The sequence below is a fragment of the Poecilia reticulata genome, chromosome 23 (genome assembly GCF_904066995.2).
Source record: "Poecilia reticulata chromosome 23, P_reticulata-male-v2, whole genome shotgun sequence".
NCBI classification, from domain to species: domain Eukaryota; kingdom Metazoa; phylum Chordata; class Actinopteri; order Cyprinodontiformes; family Poeciliidae; genus Poecilia; species Poecilia reticulata.
The window spans coordinates 12,497,753-12,522,108 of NC_088852.1; the positions used below are offsets into that span (position 1 = coordinate 12,497,753).

The 24,356-nt window shown below is 39.6% G+C and overlaps 1 protein-coding gene across 1 annotated transcript; it reads right to left on the reverse strand.

Moving 5' to 3' along the window:
• Positions 1-21,250: 21,250 nt before the first annotated feature.
• cdkn1ba (cyclin-dependent kinase inhibitor 1B) lies at positions 21,251-24,019 on the reverse strand. The gene is made up of 3 exons (XM_008401109.3): positions 22,426-24,019; positions 21,983-22,123; positions 21,251-21,745 (listed from the first exon to the last, which is right to left on the reverse strand). Exons 1-2 carry the CDS (start codon positions 22,817-22,819, stop codon positions 21,993-21,995), a joined length of 525 nt encoding a protein of 174 aa, XP_008399331.1. The 5' UTR covers positions 22,820-24,019; the 3' UTR covers positions 21,251-21,745; positions 21,983-21,992.
• Positions 24,020-24,356: the final 337 nt, after the last annotated feature.

Here is a 24,356-nt window from a genome sequence, read left to right on the forward strand (position 1 = left end):
TTAAATGCTATAAATGCTATAAATGTAGCTAAGCTACAGCCAAACACTGTGGCTTAGCTATGGCTAGCTAAGCTACAGTGCTAAAGCTAGCATGCATAACCTATTGAAAATGTGACTAAAGTTGAGAAATGATTGAATTTCATTTAATCTTTAAAGCAGTGGATACATTTATAACTTTTTGCTATGGCTAGCTAAGCTAAAGTGCTAAAGCTAGCATACATAATGTATTGAAAGTGTGAATAAAGTTGATAAATTATTGAATTTTAGCTTATTTTTAAAGCAGTGGATATGTTTCCAACTTCCTGCTGTGGCTAGCTAAGCTATAGTGCTAAAGCTACCATGTACTAGCGTATAAATTAGCCGCTTTTGTGTTCTCCTTTATAACAAAACCAAAGCTAACATCTCCTGTGTTACTTATCTTGCTCATTCTGATTGCTAATTTTAAGCGCAAACACTACCATGTTAAGTTTCTACACCTATTACCCACCACTAGAGGGAGACGAGGGTTTGGTGAGGTTGTAGCCATAGAAACAGCCCCATTCTCATTGCTAATGCTTTCATATGAACAAGAACTTTAACTGTTATTTGTGTCAGTACTGTTGAACAAATGGCACCTTGATTAATGTACGTAAACTTTGTAAATATTAGTTTAAGAAATATAATTGACCCAACACTTACAAAAAGGAACGGCCCATATTGAATCAGCTAATAAATTATCTTTTTCCAATCTAATATACTTAGAAGGGAAAATCTGAATAAAAATTCCATAAAAAACTACTTAGGATTATTTTCATCTGTTAAACACTTTGTACTTAATCACTCTCAGCTGTTGCTGATGCCCAAAATGCAATACATAGAAAAAAGCAAAGGTGTGAGCAACAAATGCTCATAAGTGGCTCTTGAAAAACTACAAGCTTTGTATTTGTGCTCTGGGCATGCAGTGAGTGTGTTTGCTTGAGCACAGCCACACCCTTCAGTAGTAAAATCACATACCATTAGACCACAACCTAGACAGAAACGGCCGCGCCGGCAAACCTGCTGCGTCAAGATGACAGCGTGACTAATGTTATCAGCAACAGCATCTTGCAGTACGCTGAACCAGGCTGACTTTTGACACAGTTCAAAGACCTCTCTGTTTTATTTCAGTACTTCCAATTTCATGTTTGAGCTTTACTTAATTCTTATTCTCGGCGCTTAGAGATTTCTTCTGTTTTCACCTCTTTTTTTTGTTTTTAGATCTTTCAGGTCATCAAACAAAATGTCAAGGCAAAGATAAACTGAGTAAAAGTCGAGGACCACATTTTCTGAAAGCAAAGGATAAGTTCACTCATCACACCCAGGTTTGGTTTCTGCAGACCTGTGCTACCAGCAGCCAAACATGGTGGTGGTCATGTGATGTTCTGGAGCTGCTTTGCGGTTTTAGCACCTGGACGACATAAATTCTCCTTTATGCAAGGAGAATTTGGCTATCATTTCACGACCTCAAGTTCAAGTTTAAGCTTATGCAGCTGAACAATGATCCAAAGCACACCAACAAGCCCAACGCTGGACAGCTAAAAAAAACAACAAAAAAACAACTAATACCACATGAGGATTTTGAAGTGGCCTAGTCAAATACATGTGGCATGACCTTAAATGTGCTATTGATGCCAGAAAACTCTCCAATGTGGTGACATTAAAACATCCTGGATGAGTCAAAAATTTCTCAAATGCAAGGAAAAAAATGTATCTGCAATTTAGTTGTAGGTTTAGAAACAAATGAAAACCTTAAAGCAAAGAAATTGTAATCACAGAGGCTTATTCTTATCTGATTATAATTTTTTTTTTAAATTTGTAAAATCCAGCATGTTTATACTAAATATATTAAAATCCAATTTAGCCTATCTCTGCATCTTATCTTTCAGTTACTGGCTTCCTCTTATCTTATTTTATACCAGCATGATTACCCTGAATGAGTTTTGTTCTGATTCTTGGAGATAACGCCCCGTCCTCGGAGAAGTGAGCTCCACGCTCCACAGAGGAGGATTTGGTAAGAGGGTTGAAAGGTCTGAGTGATTTTTCAAACCCCAGTTATCCCTCGCTCTACACGCGGCTCCACTTAGTCTATTTAGGCAGGCTATAATTAGATTAGTGGACTTTATGAGCCCCTCCAGAAGAACAGAGAGGAAAGGAGAGGTACAGAGAAAAAAGTGGAGGGTGGGAGAGACGACCATGTTGTCACCCTTTGATCTGTAGCGCTTGTGAAATATGTTCCCTGTCCTCTCCATATGCCCTTCATAATCACCTAATATTCCTTCACTTACACACACGGGTTTTCCCTTTAGGTTCAGCACAGGAAAAGCCCAGAGCATGCGATCTGGAGTCTGTCTTTTATTTTGCTCCTCCAAAAGCAAATGCAAGGCACTTGGGGCAGAGTGGGACGGGGAGAGAAAATTATGAGACGTGCTCCCCACATTCTTTTCAATTTAATGGCTGCATTAGTATGTCCTGTTTTGACAAGGAGTTTGGGCCCCAGTGCTCCAATGCGAATTCCTACAATGGGAAGACTTATGGCTTGGTGGTTGGAGATAAATGTTCACCTCCAAAAATTTAAGGGTGTTGGCTTTGAGGTTGAAATGTTAGTTACGAAAGCAAGAGTTTCCAATCTGTACAAAAAAAAAAGACAATTTTGTCCTCTGGTCAACAACATGTTGTCAAACAATGTGATGATCCAGTTTGACATTGCATATAAGACTCACAATCGTCATGTATTTTGCGGGGCTTATGTGATAGATCTATTTAAAGTAGAAATGGAAATAGAAGGGATGCATGGTGTTCAAAACTGTTTACATGAAAAGTGTGACATCTGTTTAAAGTCCTCTAAATAAAAACTAGCAATTGCCCTTTAGACAGCAGAAGTCCACAACTGGTTCCCAGTACAATTATAAGTTTGGTACCAAGTAGAAGAATGTTCTTTGGTCAGATGAGACCAAAATTAAAAAGTCTGGGTGAAATACCACACACCAACTTGAACACAACATCCTTATGGTGAAATGGCCGCCTTATGAATGTAACTAGGGATACACGATCCACTTTTTCCTTATCACCAACTCTGATCCAATACAGTGCCGAATTGACTGAAAATTTAACTTTTTTAAAAACACAGACATAAATATACTAAATTACACATCGATTTGATAACTGTGCTCTAGCACAACACACTGAGAAAACCGTTCAGTTAATAATGGATGGAGCTAAATAAGGAAACTTTTTGGAAACAAAATCTGTTGGAATCTGCAAAAGTCCCGACACTCGGATAGATGTTAGATTTCTAGGGGAACAAACTCTAAAGAGTAATGGTGTGTACATGTCAGAACGACCTAGCCAATGTCTGAATCAAACTCTTTAACAAGAGTAGAAAAGAAATATTCATAAGTGCTCTTGACTTGTGAACAGTGGGACACGTCCATTCTGATTAGGCTACTTTTTCCAAGAGTTTGTAGAAACTTCTCTCTCTAGATCTGCAAAGGTGAAACAAACCCCATGAAAAGTGTTTCTACAAAATACTGATCCGAACCACAGCAGAAACTCAATACGTAGAATCGTCTGAACCCAACAAGAAGTCTAATACCTTCTTATTAGTGAGCTTGTGTCACTCCCTGATTCTTTATCTAAGATTTATTTCACCGATGCCATCACCAATGGCATAAACAATATTTTGAACGCGAGCCCAAGAACAAAGCATACACTCCCCAGATAAAATCCCAACTAATCTCCCATTCCATCTACCTTCTGCACGGACCACTGACTGCACTCATGCTGTGAGGAAGACAAACAGTTTGACCACTGACCTCCGGCTAGTCTGCCGCCTTTGAAGTTGACCAACAATCTGGCCAGAAGTTCCTTAACAACTGTGGACATTAAAGAGCAGAGTGATAAAACCATTCCTTCTTTTTACTGAGTGACTTAGATGAGAGAGTAAGCTCCTTCAGCTGTAATAATATGATGAATATGAGAAATGTTCCAGCAGACTGATCATGTGTTGTTTTACGGTATTTAGAGGGTTATGTCTCACATCTCAGAAACACTCCAACTTTATTATTAGTCAAGATTAAATAAAGGCGTTTTCACATGGTAGAAATGACTGTAATCTGTCTTCTGTTCTAGTACTTTTGGGCTCAAACTTGGATTTCTCTCTATCACTGAAAACTCTTATCTGAATTCCACTGGGCTCATAAAGTGGTCGTTGTGGATCTAATGCACTTCAGTGTCATGTATAAACACGCAGGGTAGGCCTATAAGGGCCTTTAGGGAGCATTTAGAAGTATGTTTATCCAAAATATACAGTTAAAATGACCCAAAATGAGATGTAAACAAATAGGTTTTGTGGCGGACGTTTGACCTCAGTTATTTTGAAAGATCTGATCTCCCAATTTCTAATTCTTTGTAAACAGAGGGGATAATCTCATAGCAACCTTTTTCTCTTACTCTTAGAGAAAAAGAGTAAGAGACAAAGGTAAAAAAAAAAATGTTTTAGGAAGAAACAATAAAGCCATGTACAAGAAGAGACTGAACAAACTTTACTTCTTGAGGAAATCTATGTCCTTCAGTGTTTGTAGCTGGGGTAGTAGCATGAGAACCAAAACTTAAAATCTTAAACAACCAGATTAAGAAGCCTGGTTCTGTACTCAGGACTACTGTGAATCCTCTGGAGATTATGGTACAAAGAAAAACTATTCACATAATCAAGAAAATGTAGGCTGTTATGTACAACAACAGAGGGTTCTTCAGATTAGATATAATACAAACTACAACATGATAGCCCGCCTGCCCATAGCAATCAACATCTACAACAACTCTTTTAAGAAACTTGACTTACTATAAGTTGAATTTGAATTATGATGGAGGCTGGGCACATGGTCTGAATGGGTCTTGTTCAAGACCTCAGTTGCAGATACAGGTCTTAGGAGATCTTTAGTGCCTGTCAGAGGAGCTATTGGTTGACAGCAGCAATGGTGGAAGCCATCAAGCTGCAGAAAGAGAGACTTAGTTGTATTAACCCTTGTGCGTGCGAGGACTGAGGCAAACGTACAAGGACTAAGGCAAATGATACAAGTGATATGGGTGAGGGGTCAGTTGGACCCCATTTGTAAACACAAGGGTTAAGGGACTCCTGTAACAGCAGACAGGAGGTAGCCAGTCGAACTCCAGTTTTTGTGGCTGAAGAAGCAAAAACCTTGGGAGTAGTTGAGGAATGTTTTGGGCAAGGACCTTTGGTTGGCCTCAAGGAAGTCCTGGAAAACTGTTTGACAACTCAGTGGGGACTCGATCAAAGACCAAGTACATAGATTAGACAGGGTAGGAGGGAGAGGGAAAGAGTCCATTACCAAGTTTGAGGTTACTGAGGAAGCTAAAAGGTTTCCTGGTGGCAGTGGTGGATGAGATTGGACGTCAATGAGCTGTCCTGGTTGACATGTGTCTTCAATGACGCAAGGAGCACTTAAGGTGGTGGTGGTCTCATTTTTTAAAGAAAGGAGCTAAGAATATGTCATCCGTGGATCATACCTCCCTGCCTCCCTAGGAAAGCTTATTCTAGACAATGTAGAATAAGCTTTCCCTGCACTTTGGCAGATTTCCAAAATGACGTGTCATTTTTCACGTACTGCGTATTCCAAGAAAAGGCACTGAAAACTCAAAATGATGAGACGGAGCCTACTTGCTATGCTTTGTTAAGCCTCATTGTTATCTGCAGATGTTGTCTCAGGGTCAATCTGCTAGTTCACCTTTTCAACAAGAAAAGCCGGTAGCAAACTGACATCTGTTGGTCGACTTTTTTTTGCCCCCCAAAAAGTCAAAGTTTCAAGTTTAGTTTTCTGTTATGTAATGTTATAAAATTATTTTTATTTTGTGGATTGGTAACTGGCAGGTTTTAAACAGGAGATTAAATAAACTCAACCTATTTACAAATAAAGCCAGTTCATACATGTCTCTCCTACAGCACTACCTTTGTCTCTCTGAGGACATTTGTGCTGTACAACTGTACAGCACAAATGTGATACACAAGAGTATCAAATAAATGTATCACAAGAGTGATACATTTATTTTATTTTTTTTATTCCAGTGTTGATGAAAAGCTCAACCTGTCCATTTATGTCCATTTTTAATGCTGACGCCATCCACACAGTGGGTAAAATGCTGCATCACTGCCTCAGTCCTGCGGCTTATTATCACCTATAGTACTGAGAATTTTGATGTGCAGAATTTTGCATGAAATTACATGAAAACAGATTACAGAACCAGATAATTTATGTAAACTAATCAATCACAATGATAACAGTATAATAAACCCTTGTTATAAACTTTTTGTTTCCTCTTCAAAGCTAAAGTGGCTAAAAGTTCAGCATGCATGTCCTCTGATGGTGCTTTGAGGATCTGTGTGCGAGAATGAAGATCACAGCAGGCCAACCAGAGGGTTTAAATGTGTGATTCCAGCAGTTTGGCGCAAGAAAATGCAACCGACACTGATAATGTCAAAACATAATTGCTGCTTTCGTTGCAGCGGTTTCCCCCACTCATATTCACAAACTACTGCGGCCTTTGTTTGCGTTACATGGTGCTTCTGCCAAACACACCAGCCCTCCCTCTTTTCCTGCACCGAAGGTAGAGGACGTTTGCAAAAGCCAAGACATTCCTGCAGCTGGGTGGTAGGATTGCGCCACTGCTTTCAGCCTCGTCCCCCTCTGTCTCTGTCTTTCCCTCTTTATTTATCTCTTGTTCCCAAGCAGACCAGTGAGCTGCTTCGGTTTCAGCAATCTGCACAGAAAGCAAACAACCAGCACTCGCTGTGTTTGTGTGTATTTATGCGCCAGTGTCAGAGCCCTTGGCATGTGACTTATTGTGCCGTATAAAACAACCTTTATTACAATGACTGCTCATTACCTCCCATGCTCTCGTATAAAGATATATTTATACACGCAAGGACATAACCTCATCGCTCATCTACATAACAATTATGGCCCGTTTTATGGGCCTCTCGGAGCCATAGAGGAAACGCTGAACGCTGTTGGTTGCAAAAATGGCCAGGGTGACAGACAGGTTGGGAAATGAACAACAGCCACAACTCATACTCTGGTTCCGTTTATGCTGTGGCCTGACTGTTTGTCTTCCAATCTCTCTGGCATAAAATTACTGCATCAGTAATGTACTCTGTATTCTGTGTGGTTACCAAGAAGAGTGGAAGTTGTGGTAAAAACACTCATATTCACCAGCTACTGTGGCCTCCCTTTGCGAATGCTGATAAATGTTATGTGGAAGCAAAGAGAACTTGATTGTCCCACGACAGTCTTGAAGTTGTTCTACTTCCTGTAGAGACAAAATTTCTTATATTTGAAGTGATGTTCATTGATAGGTATTTCTTGAGGTTTAACCTTTTGTATACAAATGGCTCCCTTGAATCTAATCTATGAATTTTAAAGATATTTCAAATTCATCTAGTGTTATATCTATATTTGCCGAATCTATAAAATATTGACAGGGCACAACCTTTGTTGTACAAAGTGCTACTTTCTGCAGTGGCTCTTACATTAAGCCTGTTCTATGTTTTACAAACCAATTTCCCCATCCAGAAGATTTTTCATGTTTTTTTCTCACAATTAAACATCTCAGACCATCTTCATAAATCACAATCAAGCATATTTTCTGGTTCAGTTTCATCAGCAACACCCAGGTCTGATTTATCACTTCAAGAATCACTCTAAAATGAAGTAGACTAAAATACCTCAAAAAGCAACACACCATGCTCTTATGTAAAGATGTCGCGTCTCAGTCTGGAAAAGCTTACAAAGCAAAAGACGTTATTCACAAAGAAAATATGGACTAGTGATGATGAATCCTCTCAGGGGTGACTAGCAGACCAAAAATTACTGAAAAAGTGCATCAACGACTCATCAAGAAGGCAACAAAAGAGCCCAAAACAACATCTAACATACTGCAGGCCTCATACAACTTATTTAAGGTCATGTGATAAAAGATAAAGAAAGAGACAGAGTAAAATTTACATCATGAGTTGAATTCCAAGGTGATGAATAACTTTTCTTCCAAGGACTGAACCAAAAATGAGTGAAAAAGTTGCAGAAGTCCAATAAAATGCTTTCTAAGACTTTCAGGGAAGTCTGGAGTACTACTGATAAAGACCATTTTAAAGAGTACAGAAAATGTTGGATGTACGTATAAATGAGAGGTATTCTAAAAATGTTGCATTGCTCTTGTCTCTCTTAAAACGTACATTCATAAAACTCCTGCAAGGAGAGAGGGCAGCAAGTGGAAAGCATATAAGAAACAGCCATTTTTATTAGTCATGTGGAAACAGGAAGTCAGTCCAATGCTGTTGTTAGATCTTGTACCTAAAAGTCTGAGTTAAATCCGATTCTTAGGCTAGTGGCACAAAATGAAGGAATAATCAGCTTCTTATAGCATCAGCCATAGGTATGTCTTTCTGCAGCCAAGAAACAAAAGACTGTCTCCCATCTGTGGACTGAGTCCAGAGATAAAAGGAGTCAGTTTTATGGAGCATGATAAAAGGTAATATAATTTAAATAAGGGGAAACCACGTCACTGGGAGCAGGTAAACTGTCATCTTTGTCCAGGTAGCTCTCAGTGCAGACACTTTCAGTCTCCACACGCGTTCAATCATTATCCCACCACAGGACCTATTGACCCAGTTTCTGTTTCCTTGATACCTGATTTTTATGTAAAATGTTCTGATGTTACAGATGGCTGATGATGCCAAGGTGACCAAGTTCAGAGTGTCTGGAAAAACAAAGCATCACACATTCGCCACGATACCCAACAGTGGGAGTGAGATGCTCTTCCGTATATCCATGTTATGTTGTGGACATACCAAACCCTCTATGAGAGACGTCAACAACCTCAAACCAGGCTTATTTCTCCAAACATTTGGCTCCGGTTGAAGTCTTGGTAGAGTTTAGCAAACTCGCCACATTTAAAACTTTTTTTGGTACATAGATGTAGATAGCATCTAAAGTTTGTTTTTACTTCTTTCACCATGCTGCTTATGGTACACTCCCCTAATGTACCAACATAAACTTGGGTCTGCGGTTCTATTAAACTTATTGTTGCTTTAACTGTAGATGCACAAGTTAGCTGAGAAGGTATTTTCTTGCTATTCTTGACTTTTGAAGCTCAATAGAGATGTGCCTTACTTAAATAGCAGGTTTTCCCTTATTTTCTATTTTTGACTGTGGCTAAAAGAGGAGATATTGGGATACTAATTAGAAGGTTGGTAGACATTCGACTTCAGTTGTTAAAAAGGCTGAATTGAAAAATATGTAGCAAAACAAAAGATACTGCTGAGGAAAATAATTTCAAATTTTAAAAAAAGGAGATTTGCAATATGTTAAGATACAAAGTCATTTCTACTCTTATCCAGAGTCACATACAGTTCAGTTGTATATGACCTGGTAAATCTTGCATGTCTTTGGTCAAATTGAGTACATTTGTAAAGTTCAATAAGCTGCTCCTTCAATGTCAGGACTGGCTTTGTTGTACAGTCAAAATATGTAATTATACGTTGTTCTGCATGCAAAATATGAAACCAATATCAACTGTATCAGAGACAAATATTTGCTCTCATTCATAGCTGGACTCTGAGCTGAAAATCAACAGGAATTAAGCTTTCCTTTGTGCCAGTGCACATAAAACTAACTCCAGCCTACATCTGCTTGACTTGACGATCCCGGAGCTGGTTAATAATCAACAAATACAACCTCATTAACGCTTATCAAAAGCTAAATGCATCATCATCCATCATATAAGGGGGCGTGTACTTTTGGATCTGACCCAGGTGGCACGCAGGGGTTGGTTTCACTGTGCATTTGTGAGCGTGTGTGTGTGTGAGTGTGTGCGTGTGTGTGTGTGTGAGTGTGTGCGTGTGTGTGCGTGCGTGTGTGTGTGTGTGTGCGTGTATATTTATCGCAAACAGATGCTTAATGTCCAGAGAAGAGATAAGTGGCTGGGGCTGATGCTGATGCTGCTGATTTGCCTTCCTGACATCGCTGTCACGCAATTTCAGTTTTGTTTCAGTTTCACAGATTTTGCACCTGTATATTAAAGTATTACACATCAGCTTGTTTATATGTGAGAAACAAGGGAGTTGCTACCCTAGTTTTCATTGTTCTCATGTTGGACTGGAAGTGACATTTGTCTTGTGGTTTAGCCAGACATTTACTTGTTGTTTTCTGTTAGAGCTGGTCGTTTCCTTTGCCGCCTCATGCGCTTGCGTACACACACACACACACACACACACACACACACACACACACACACACACACACACAGAAAAGTGGTTCACCATTGCAGGCGTGGGTGCAGGTTTTGCCCTTGTTTGATGTGCTCAGAGCCAAAAAGTTGTCCCCTTTGCATGTCTTGTGCGGTTAAACAACATTAGTCTCTGACTACAAACCAGATAAAAGGGCTTCTTCATGAGTGAAAGTGTGTGGGAAGTGGTAGCTTTCGGCAGCATCTGTAAGTGTGCAGCAAATGTACTGGTGTATTGAGGCTTTAAAGTTTAAGAAGAGGCCCTAATTCCACTAAAACAAGGAAAAAAGTCTTTAAGTAGGTCTGCTTTCTTCTGTTTTGATTTTACTCTAGGAAGGAAGACAAAACACAAAAGTATCCCTCAATTAAATTTGCTAAATCACCTCAACACAAATACAGAACCAAGCATAAATTTAGAAGAAAAACATTCGCAAAAACAATTTGCAGAGTAAGATCTTCTTTTTGTTTGTTTGTTTTTGCCTGCACCTTCTCAGTAGGTCGATCCAAAATCTTCCCTTTGTTTTTTCTGAACCAGTCAGAGGTGAACTTGGAAGTGTGCTTTGAATCATGATCCTTCTTCATAACCCACGTGAGTTTAAGGGTCACAAACTGGTTCGACGTTCTCCGTCAGCAGAATTCAAGCTTCCATGAATTATTTGAAGTTGGTCAGGTCCTAAAGTAGCAAATCAGCCCCAGACTATCACACCACCACCACCGTGTTTGACCGTAGCTATGATGCAGTTTTTCTGAAATGTTGCGTTAGTTTTAGGGCAGATTTCTGCCAGTCTGCCCTAAAACTGGCAAAAATCTGCCAGTTTTAGGGCAGACAGAACAAGACTGTTTACAAGAGTCTTGGGGATGATCAAGATGTTCCTTGGCAAATGTGAGAAGAGCTTTTGTGTTCTTTTTAATCATGAAACTCTCCCACGGATGCCATTTATGCCTAGTCTGTTTCTTTTTACTCAATCATGAGCTAAAGGTCGGATTGGGCTGGGTAGCTCATATTCTCCGAGGGCGTCAGCCAATTAAATATATTGCCTTTTAGTTCACAATATTGCACTCTGACAAAGAACCATTTCTTTTATAGTTTTGTTAAGTACAATTCTGCAAGCGTGCAAAAATCAAAGAACCGTGTTTCTCAAGCAGAGGTACTGGCACCACTGCTGGTACTTGGAGTTCCTCTAGTGACACTGAGGAGAAATTTAGGTATCTGTAGTTGTAAGGTAAATATGATCAAGTCTGATGATTAAGATCAGTATCTCTAAAAGCAGGAACTTGGATCTGGGCAAGTAGGAGTTGAGAATTATATTTCATAACTAACTAAAATTTACAATACAGGTTCTACATTATATTTCTAACACATTACTTTAGACTGTATGACTGGTTAAATGACATGCAAATAATCAAAAATGCCAATAAAAGCCCCCCCCCTTTCTGTCTCTAAGGTTTTTATGCAAGGCAGCCATGTTGGATTTTGAGGCCAATACTGACAGGAAATCTCTGACTTTCCCTCACAGATTTCTAATTAATTTTCCAGCTTCATAATTGAACATTTTAACTTGTGTGTAAAATATGAATCCACAATCATGTTTTATCCATCAACTAATTGTGTACTGTTAATAGGTAACAGACTTGTTTGGTGTTTTTTTATGACATAACACAACAAAGTGAAATAATCTTGTTGTACTCCTGCTTTAAAATTTCTGCCAGGAATTTGGGAGTTGGAAAACCTGGACAACGTGCTACTTGTTCGAAAAACTTGTACTGTTGACATTCCTGAGTTTCACAGGGATTGAGATAAAACTTCTTTGAAAACAAATTGGTTTTTAATGAACTGCTGAGCCAAGCAGTAGTTACAGTTTAACTACTGTTCTTGCCCCAGCTTTATAAACATGGCCAGGATATTGATTTATTGGCCCAAGAGTGTTTGTCTCTTCTTGGACATGTGACAATATATGGCTCTCTCCAGCTGTAACTGGCATCTCAGAGGCGCTAGGTCCAGAGGACATTCCCGTCTCCCCCCATTTGTGTTACTCTCTATGAAGTCAACCAATTCTTTTTCATTTTCACAACAATGTTCAAAATATCATTCAGCCGTGTCGAAAATTCGAACTTATTGCAGCTAACAGCATAAACTAGCACCAACAGATTCGTTTTCACACTCCAGGGCCAAGTTGCTAGCGCTAGCTGAGTTGTTGTCTCCATGCTAGCTCTGTTTTCCCGAGTTCAAAAGTTTGTTAACTTAATTTTTGTCACAAATCTTAATTAGTCTTTACTTGCTTAATTGAAGTTTAGCATCTCTGTTTTCCAGCACACTGGCAAAATCCGCTCTTTCTCAGGATTTGAGCAGAGAAAGGTTGAGCTCAGTTCTCTAGTCTGCGGCTGTAATCGTAAGTCTCGGTCAACTACAGGGTACAACATCCTTAAGATCAGGGTGTGTTATGTAGAGATAAAAATTATCATGTTTACAGTGGACTTATCTAATTATTAGTAGGTAATTGAAATGATACTGATACTGTTGGTTCCAGGTGAAAGGTGTCTTGTCTTGTCTTGGTCTTGCGGTTGAACTGCTAGTCTCCTGAGCGATTGTCTAAAAAATTATTGCGATAAACAATAATATTGTTTCAGGACCTTTTGACACAGATTTAATGGAAATGACGTAATAATGCATGCAATTTCCTGCCATAGATAGATACACTTTATTTTCAAAAGAACACATAACACTGGAACTGATAAACTAAATAAACAAAACAACCAAAAACAAAAATAAAATGGATTCTCAGTCTCCATTAACAAAAAACGTACTTGAATAAAAACTAAACATAAAGCCAAAGTGGAAATAAATATTGCATTCAACCAAAAGAGTGCAGATTATGAAGTCTGTATATTATATTGCCCTTCAGTAATCACTAGATTTAAATAGAGAAGATGGGTACATCCGACTACATAATGCAATAATTCATACTACACCTTTTTTTGCAGCTACATTTTCCCCTTATGACAATCTTAGATCGTTGGACGTTCTAAGATTGTCGCTGGTGATTTTGTAACCGATCATCCTGCAGTGTGTGGTGTGTTTCCGTAGATCGTCGTGGCCGCTCGGATCTAAATCAGGGATTTTCCCTGACTGACAGCGTTAACGCTGAATGTGACAGGTAGCCAATCAGAAAGCGCGGATTCTCCTCCGTGCTTTCTGAGGGGAAATTACGGAAGGGAATCCCAAACAACTGACACGGCGCAACCCGAAGTCCAGCGGACATCGGAGATTATATGTGGAAACAACATTAACATTGTGTGCAAAGAATATAGAAATGACAAGGGGAGGAGTTGGAGCCAAATTGCTACCGCAGTTGATAAACCCGGTAAGTTTTCAGCTGTTCTTCGTTAAAGTGACATAAATAGGTTAGAATGATTTTAATTCAGTCAGAACTTTACGCTGACGATAGCCACATGCATCACAGGTAGATTCTAGTTAATTATTGATTAATGCCTGGTTTTAAAATTAGTTAACTGAACTTGTAGCCATTATTTTGTGCCCATGTGGCTGGAACGGCACGATCGAACCCAATCGAACTGTTATACCTAGGATTTCTGTCGGCTAATGTGTCTCTCAGGTTTTGAAAATGGACTGACAACTCGTGTAGTGTGCGCTGGACATTACACAAAGGAAATGAGGAAGGGAGGGTCAGTGGAGAGCACCGGAGTTGAGCCTTTTTTCATTCAGTGTCATCAAGAGAAAGAAAAAAAAAGGCAGGAAGAGACTTTAAAGCCGATAATTAAAATTAAATCGACAAGTTTAATTTATCGTGCGATTAATTGATTTATCGTTTATCGCGACAGGCCTAGTCTGAACACATTTTAAACTAACAAAAATGTTAGTCACCTCACGCTGACGACACAGTGAACAGATTCTTAGGGTTACTTGAGATGAAACTTTGCATTTTGTACTTATTCAGTCGTTTTAGTCCTTCCTGTATTTCTGTACATTTGCAGGTTTGTTGTAGGTACAGACAAAATCACTAATGATTTTCAGTGACCTTATCAGACTTAGGCTGTGTTCACACTGCAGAAAAGATAAGTCCTGTACCTTTCCTGCCTACATGTGACCCAAACCTCAATCTTTTAAGACACCGGAAACACCAAAATATCCCAGTTTTTAAAATTCATGTTTAGGGCAATTATTTACATGGTTGTAAATCAAATATGTATCAGTCATTCACTCGACTTTTATTGGAGTCACGACTTTCAGGAGAGGCAGGAAGCTGCAAAATCATATTCATGATTTTGACTTCCTCACTGATGCACACACACGCTGACATGTGTAGCCCACGTTTAATTCTGTAAACACACCGTCCTGAATGGGACGTTATGTCCTTCCCTGCACATGCAGGTCACTCAGTGTCAAGGAGTTTTCACCCTGAAGACTGATGGCGGTGGTATTTTTATGTGCAATTACGAAAAGAAAAAAAAATGGAGTAAAGAAAAAAATCTGAGCTGAGCAGAATCACCTGCACTCCTTACAGTTAATCACAAATTGTAGATTTAAGTCTAAAGTAATTTTGTAATTTTACCAACGTGGTTTTTTTTCTGACAGGAAGTAATTTAAATGTTTTAGAGTGGCCCAGTCAAGAGTCCCAGTTTGAATTTGATAGAATATCTGAGGTAGTTGCTATTGATTAGGGTGATGGCACAGAGGCTGTCTAGCCTCAAAGACTTGAAGTTCATCCTAAGACATAAATCAGTAAAATCATCAGCAGTTATAGGGACTGTTTGATTGCTGTAATGTCAATAAATATTTTATATTGATTACTGAGAAGAGTATAAATAAGTCTCAATAAGAATTTTTTTCCAATTAAAATGTTAATGAAAACCATTTTTAAAGAAAATTGATGCTAATTTTGCAACAACTTATTAACTGTCAGGAGTCAAGAGTTGACCTTTAACCTTTTCTCTTCAAGAAAACACAAAGTCAGCAAATTCAGGGTTTCTGCAGGTTTCACCAACTCAAATGTAAGACTTTTTAAGACCACTAAGAATGAAGTTCAGCCCTGTAAGAAAAAAATATGGTGTGGTCAAACTACTCCTAAAAGTAGATTTATTCCAAAAAGTTACATGTAACTGAGTAAAAGTATCTAGTTACTACTCACCTCTACTAGCAGGCCAGCAAAGGTATATTAGCAGAAAGTTAGTGTTAGCCGCAACCGCCTCAGGTCACAGTATGCAATGAAGATGTCTGCATGACTTAAACTTTTGCCTTACAGAAAAAAAAAAACTACATGCAAGATAAAATAGACATGCTTTGACAAAATGTAAGACTTGTGATTAATGTATTTAAGGCTACATTTACATTTTTTAAATGAATTTAAGAATTTTTAAGGATGCGCTCACACACTGCAATTACATAACCGCCCGTCTGCATTAAAGTAGGCTGCTTAAACTTCGCTGTGACTTGGGCTCCTGCAGCCACACGTCTGTCCTCGGGTCAAACATTACTCAGTGGTAAAAGTCCCAGCTACGGTGTCAGAAGCGCACAGATCATAAACAGCAGTTTTCACTGCACCGCTGTTTGTTTTTGCTGCTGCAAACTTTTTGATTACCTAGTTAAGGTGACACCCTGACAGATACATGGCAAACTGCCGAAGCACAGATTTACTCTGGCACCAAAATGCTTGTGGAGTTGCATAAATATTCAAATACGACAGCAGCATTTGTACTCTATATCCTCAGTGTTTGGTGTCATGTTGCTCTGGTTGCCATGCACATGCAGAAGCCCACACATGCTAAGCTCAAAGTGACAGATGCCTGATTTGTGATATATATATTCAGGCCTTGGGTTATAAGCAAGACAAGAGCGCATCAGTGGTTGACTGCTGAATTATTTCAACTCAATTGCTCCTCTTCTGTTTTTTTTTTCTCTTTTTTTCAAGCTCAGAGAGCCCTTGGGGTCAAATGCAAGAAATCAAATCCCCATGATAGGCTCTGATTGTGTGTTCGTATCGTGTGCGTCTGTATGCAAGAGAAACTCTGCATTCAGTTAGCCTTGGAGACAAGTTTGTTTCCATAGCATGAACACAGTGGGCCCATTCTGTTCCGAGTTCAGTCACCTGATTCTTCTCAGTAGAAAAGCTGAGACAGAGGTATGTGTTTTTTGTTTATTTGTCTGGGAAAAACACATAAAATCTACTACAGGGCTCGGTCTGATCAAACCTTGTGGGTTTGTGGAGCACTAGGAAAAACACGCACGCACACACACGCACACACGCACACACACAAAGACTCCAGGGATTCATTTAAGGCGTTTACTTAAAAGTTGTCCAAATTAAAGCTCTAATCCTGGTGGAGTATGTTCTATGAGAGCCTCTCTGTTTGGCTTCTGTCAGTCCTGTCAACCTTTGAGCAAAGGTTAGCTTTCTAAATTTGTATTAACCTGTTCACACTACGACATTTAACAAAAGAAGCATTTTCAATTCTTTTTTTCTTTTTCTGTTTTTTTGTTTTTGCAAATGTGAGTCGGACATTCGCGTTCTTCTTGAAACAGCGGGGATTTTAACCTTAGAACTTGCCCAACATCTTTGTTGCCGTTGAACACTGACTCGAAGTGCTTTACATGTTGTTGGATCTTTCGTGACCTCTTGGATGCGCCGACAAATCGCTGATGGAGTAATTTTGGTAGATCACCCTTTTGTCACTGTACAATGTTTCACCATTAGTAGATAATGGTTCCTAATTCAGTTTTCTGGAGTTTGAAAGTCTTGCAACCATTTCCAAACTAACAGAAGGCAACAACTTTGCTTCTCATCTGTTGTTCAATGTCTCTAGATGTGTTGCTTTTTGTTTAGCCTACTTCATGTTGCCAGGCAAGTTCTAGTTACGTTTTACTCTTGTTATCTTTGCGTGACAAAAATGTTTAATGAACTGAAACATTTAAGTGTGACAAAAGAAGCGGAAACTGAAAGTGCTCAACCTTTACAGTACTTTGTAAAGGAAAGATCTGTAATGAGTTGAATGGATGAAAAGTATTTAAAAGCTCTCTGTCGATATGTTCTTCAAAAAAAAAAAAAAAGGATGCAATGGCAAAAATAAAGCGAATACAACTTCTCCTGTCAAAAAGGAAAACTGTTGAACACTTTGTGCATTTCTACGACTCGCCTCAGGACATTGGTGTCTGTGAACGGAGGAGCCGGCAGGACTGCATAGTCCTGGTGACCCCTGCTGCAAGTCAAACTAAACACTCCAACATTAAAACCAGCAGGACAGCCAGCAACTCAGGTCTGCACAAGGCTGCAGAAATCACACACACACACACACAAAAAATCAAAATGTGTAAAGGAAGAAAAAAAAAAAAACTAAACAATTTTGGCAGATTTGTGTGTTTACATCCTGAACTGGATGTGATTTGGCTTGGCTGCAGCAAAGCACAACCGAAGAGCATGTTTTCCCGCTCTACCGTTCTCAGCCTCCTTTTCTTTTCTGTTTGTTTTCATTCTCTCTTTATAAAGCTCCCCGGAGCATATGATTATTAAGGTGGCAATTCTAAATTAAAAAAACAAAATATTTTCTACTATTTCTTTACTTATTTATTTATCTGATTACCGTTATTCAATGCTGCAAGTCCAACGATGTTTTTTTGAAGACAAACTGGGGATCGTTCACAGCGATCCAGTGTGTTCCAAGCACCTGACTTAAAGCCCTGAGCAAAGCGTTTCCTACCTTTGGACACTCGGTGTCATTGTGTGGTGAGGAAATCTGGCTTGAAGATACCAAATACCAACACCTTAGTATTTGGTACTGACATTAAATGTGATGTGTTTCCAGCAGCGCATCTATTTATCTACTTTGGTAAACCCTCAAAGAGTGAACTCTATCAATCATCTTAAAAGTTTCAAAGCTGATTGTGGTTGAACTAATTCCTATATTTTAGCTTAAGTTTTTGAAAGAAACAGAAACTAATTATTGCCCAATTACAAATTTCTTCTCTTTTTTTATCACATGAGACAAGATGCAATTTTTTACTTTTTTTTTTAAGAGTTTAGTTCCATGAAACCCAGGCCTGATTACTGCCTGTAGACTCAAGAAATCACTTAAACAGAACCTTATTGACAACATGAAGTAGGCCGACAGAGTAACACATCAATCTAAAAGAAATTAGAAAATAAATCAGAAATAAACTCACTGGCATCTACTAGTCTGGAAGGGGATATAAAGCTAAAGGACTCCACCCAATTTTGTCAGTTTCGTGTTAAAAAAAAATAAAAAATTACTCCCAAGAGTTATCCAAAGGGTCACAAAAGAACCAAGAACGACATCTAAGAAATTGCCTGAAAATGGCCGTCATGGGAGTTCCATGGCCAGACCCGATGCTGACCAAAGGAAAACAAAAGCCCGTTTCAATTGCCAAAAACCATCTTGATGCTCCTCAACTCTTCTGTGAAAATATTCTGCAACCTAACGGGACAAAAGTGGAATTTGTCTTGTTACATTTGACCTAAAACCATCACAGACTTTCAGAAACAAAAAAAGGTCATGTTGTCAGTAAAACGTGGTGTTATGATGTATATTCACATAAAAACTGGCGGTTTTGTCAGAAGCCTGACGGCTGTTTTGGTCGTCATGGGTGATGTAACCACTCATTAGGTTTAGGCGGTAATAGGGCGAGGTTGGTTTTGAACTTCATAGAAACTCATGTTACCTTTGTCTGATATTACTTTTTTTTTTTTTTTGATGACTTATAAGCAAAGCATGTCACTTTAAATGTACTTTGCCCATTGATAGTGATGTGTTGGGCTCCCAATTCAACTTTTGCTCAGGCCCCAATACAACTTGTAAACAGTTACCATGGCTACAGCAGAACCTGTCATCTAAAACTTCACCTTTAAGGTGCATTTGTCCATATCCTCACCTGCTAATTGATTAGTTACATAAACTAAAACTTTTGGGTTAGAATAAGGATATATGTTTGCATAAAACCTATTTATTCACCAGGTAGAGAATATTTCAGCATACCTTGCAACCTGTGGCCAAAATAAACCCACCTATACTAAGTCCAACATTTGCAAGAGCTCCTAAAAATAAAGGTGTACTTAAAATAATTATGTGGGATGTTTTGCTTAACAAGAGCTATATTTTCAGTTACTCAGAAGGCGAATGCACGCGTATGGAATCAAGGAGAAGTTTGTGTTAAAAATAGTTTCTAACACTCAGAAGTTTTGGAAGTGGAAATAGGTGCGGCCTGCTCTGACAATTTCTTCTTCGGCAAAGATCTCCGTAACTTGCAGAGCTCAGCGACATTATTACGCCCAACATGGTGTTTTGTCGCACACACACAAAAAAAGGATACTCAAGTTTTGACAAAGTATAAAGCAGATGCCGAGGTGGCAAATAAACTCCCGACCGAGAGATAAGATGAGCAGAATTGTCTGATTCTGCAAAAGTGGTTGCTACATTTGAGGACAGCGTCAAAGACAATCTGGAGGATTGTTGCAAAAAAAAAAAAAGAAGAAAAAAAAAAGTTGAAAATGGCACTAAAAATATATGAGCTCACTCGTAAATCCTGCAGACACTCACAGCCAGTGTGAGATATCATGAGGAGCTCTTTCTCTCACACTCTCTGTACTTGACTCCTACACACACTAGTATCAACAGGAAAGAGACAGCCAATGAAACTAATTGGGTGGTGTGTGCCTTATGAAAAGAACAGTCTGTACTGTCCTCGACTCCCTCCCACAGCTCTCTGACTGGCTGCAGGCTAAGTGGTCTGCTTTTCTTCACTCTGCTGTGATTGGAGCCCGGGAACGCCAATAACTAGAAACTTTTTTTTCCCTCTCTTTTTTTCCTCCCCTTCCCCTGCTCCCCACACCCTCCTTTCCTCAGGACATACCCGTGTTGTTTTTTAACTTCAGACTGAAGGGATTCAGCAGTCACGGCCTGCACTCTGCTGCCGCTTCCACGCACAAAATGCACGCTATTTTTTATTTTGGTCCAAAAAGATTTTTTTATCTATTAATCTCCTGAACTTAATTTGAACCTTATGGAAGAGTTGTCAAATAGTAACAAATGTCTAAGTCAAGACAAAAGTCACATCTCTTAACTAATGTAGCAATTAAATCTTACATTTTGTTCACACTGAATGGTGCTTCCAATAAAGTAAAATATACAATAGCAATTATTTGGCTCAGTTTAGCAATTTTATTTATTCATCTTTTAAAAAAAAAAAAAAAAATGATGAAAATATATATTTACAAGAATGCACAAAATGTTGCTTTGGAAAGCTAAACTTTAACCCACAAAAAAAAAGACATAAATAAGTTAGTATAGCCTTACAGTGTTTTTAAAAAAAACAACAAAACAAAACAAAAAAAAACACTTCAAAGTTTTACACAAAGTGAGGGGGTGTCACTTTGCATTTCTGCCCTCACTTAAATGAGAAATGAATAGTGCAATTAATTACATGTTCCACATGAATGTCACACCACAAACACCATTCTTTGATTCACATATTTGCATAAAGAAGAAAAGCCCAGTGGTTTTAACATATTTTTTCCATCGATGTTACCCTGGACCACACCTACCTACGGAGGGGGAGAGCAAGTACGTCACTGAAATAGAAAGACACCGAATTTTACAAAACAGGATTTTTACGATTATTTGCTAACATTTCTTTAAAAAAAAAAAAGAAAAAAAAAAGGTGGGTATTACTCAGCAGTTTTAACAATTTTAACCCCCCTCTCCCTCCCAAACCTGGAAAATTAAATTAAATAAAAACAGGGAAAAAGAAGAAGACTGTAAACTTTATCTATCATGGCTGTTCCCAGTTTCGCGGATCCTCATCTTACACAGTGTGGACCAGGTGGGGCCTTCAACATCAACACTGTAAAAAAAGTGAACATTTTTGCTTCCATGTGACCCTGATGTTTGAAATCTGCATTTTTTCCTCTCTCTCTCTCTCTCTCTCTCTCTAATAATAATAATAATAATAATAAAAAACTTACATGAAATACCTGAATAATGACACAAATTAGCATTTTTGTTTTATACTAAATAACTTTCAAATTTCTCTGATGGGAATTGCACTGCAACTCCTTGAGTCAAACTCACACGTACACACATTTACACAAAAAAGGTATGAAAACCAATTATTTGCTACATCTGAAACATAGGTAGTAGATATATATATATATATTTATATATTTTTTGATATATATATATATAAAAAATATGAGCAAAATTCAATTTGCACACTGCTACATTGTCTGCTGCTTTTGAGGCAATTTTATAATAGAAAAAATATGAGTGCCAAAAGTCAATAGTGTACATATTCAGTGCTTGTGCAGCCTTCTGAGCCTCCTCCCTTCTTTCCGATAAAGCTGCTTTGTTTTTATTCCGCGTCTTCCGTCAGATGGTGAGGCAGCCTACAGCGGCAGGTCTCAGCGCTCTGTGGGACACAGAGGAAACGGGGCCGGTGATTCACTTATGCGTGATACTACTCGTGCATTCACGCACAACACAGAGCAAGAAAGCGTGGGGAGGAGAGGAGGGGGAACGTGAAGACATGGGAGTGAGTGGAGATGTTTGCAGCGGTTTTTGCATGCATATTTACTACATTAGGACGCAGAATAGAGAAGAGTGCAGCGGCCATTCAAAGCGCAATGAAGAGAAAATGGTTTCTAACCTGGCACCGTTCAGCATGGGACCTCCTCCTCCTCCTGCTGCTGCTCTGCCTGGCTTCCTGCACCGAGCGCCTGCTCTTCATCGTCGTCTTTGTCGGAATGCGACTTTTTGCCGTTACTCGTGCAATCGTCAGAGCAATGACCTGCAAACCCAAAATTGACGAATGCATAAAGCAAAACATAAAAACAAAAACAAATAATCTTAATGAAAAAGTTCGCACGAAGGAAACGCCTCCACTTTTCTTCAGATCGAGAAAAAAAAATCCCTCAGAAGAAAATAAATAACTTACGTTCAAATGTAGTCGTATTAGCAGTAAAAGTAGAAAAGCAAACATACTGCAAACCGATAATGAATTTATTCTATTTTCTTCCTGTTGTATCTATTTAAAAAAAATATATGTTTTTAAATGCATGACAGCTGCAGTAAAGAAGTGAGTTTTCTCACCTGCAGATTTTGAAGATCGTTTCCGCGAACCGTTAGTGTGAGCCGACCGCCTCTCCCTCCTCGTCTCCCGGCTGCCTTCGCCTGCCTCTCCCCGGGGCGGCTGGCTCCACCGGGGTGGCCTGCGGTAAAACTCCGGCGCGTCTTCGTCCTCCTGCCAGTCGTAAAGCCCCGGAGAGAGCGGCCTGTCTTCCACCGGGTCGAAGTTGTACCTGTCCCTAAAAGCCTCCACGGACTGCCGCTGCAGAGCCTCCGCTTGCTTCCGCGTCTCCTCCGGATCAGGTGTGCCGAACAGCACCCTGCGGACCGACCTGGCGTTGTCCAGCGGCCGCGCGTCCACCCGCTCCACCGTGGGGCTCGCGTTAGAGAGGCGAACGTCTGACATGTTGTTGCACATATGACGAGAGAGAAGGGGGGAAAAAAAAAAAAAAACCGCAGCGAAAGGAAAGAAAATGAAAAAAACAACAAGGTGTCGGTCCCTTTAAAAACTGCTATTCCAAAGTAGTATTCCCTCCAAATACAAAGTCACACGAACGACGCACGCATCCTCAGCGCCTATCATCCAAATTACGCCTCAATAAAAAACCGAATGGTCTCCAGGAAGGGGGGGTGTTTTTTTCTTCTTTTTTTTTCTCTTCACGCTACCACTCCTGTCAGGTTCGTAGTAAAAAGTCTGATGAAAACAAGTCAAGCCATAACAGCCAACATGGCGTTAAAGAGAGATGTGAGCGAAGGAGGAAACTTGACTATTTAAACAGAGAAGCGATTCGTCAGGCTGGAGCACCGCCCATGCGCGGCAGTGGGAACAACTGCAGAGCAGAGAAGTAGTGCAGAAGTTTGGAGCGGAGGGAGCTTTTTTTTTTTCTTTTTTTTTTTTTAAAAGGTGGAAATCTGAACAGTGTGGCGTGCGAGCACCCCACATTTAGCTGCTTGTTTTTGAGAGGAGGTAACCCCATAAAGACCTGGCAGAGAGATCCTCAATTATAGCTTTGTCTGGACTTTGACATCCTTACCTGTTGGGAGTCAATGTTGGTGAATCCCATTAAATCCAAATAGATTGGAGTTTGTGGTTGAAATATGACACAAATCACTACGTTTGAGCACTTTTGCAAGGCTTTGCGTTCCCATCAACACCTAATCGACACACGTGCATATCTTTATACTCCAGCAGGATGAAACAGGCAGTAAACCTGCAGTAGTAGTAGTAATGAAATGTCGCTCCGGGGCAGGACGCACTATCACACAAATCAATCACTGCTCCATCTGATCTGGTGTCACATAAACACCAGCCTCGATTCAAACAGTGGTAACTCTGTTAAGGCCGGGCGGGGCTTCTAGGGTCAACTCTGGTGAAGCTCGTACACGACGAAGGACCAGGAGAAAAAAAAAAAAAACTCTTCACCTCTGCCACCAATGACATCAGCTGTGGAGGCCTGATGTCACTGTTGGCTCGGCGCCTATCGCTGTGAGACTTTGGCACTGGTGTGGTTTGTGTGCTTCACTGGGTGTAATTGCTGATGTGGGTTTAAAATTTAAACACCAAAAGGAGAAGAAGGGAGGAGGGAAAGAGGTGTGTGGAGGGAGGGGGGAGGGGAGATGAGGTGGAGTTAAATTTATAGCAAACTCCTCCTCGTTGGGGATTTGTTTGCATGACTTTTGTAACAAGTGAATAAAATCAGAAGAAAAAAAAAAAATCCGTCTCGCGTAAGTTTTACAATGTCCCAACATCCACTCCCCGGTGATTATCATCTGGATTCCTTTGCAGCTTTTTGCCAGTAAAGGGGGAAAAAAAAAAAAAAAAAAAAAAGAGAGAGAGAGAGAGAGAGAGAGAGAGAGAAGCCTGCCTTCAAGGCCATGCTGTTTCAATTAACCCTCGCAGAGTCTGAAAACATCTCGTGATAAAGGCAGCCGGGGCCATCTGTTATATAGATGTT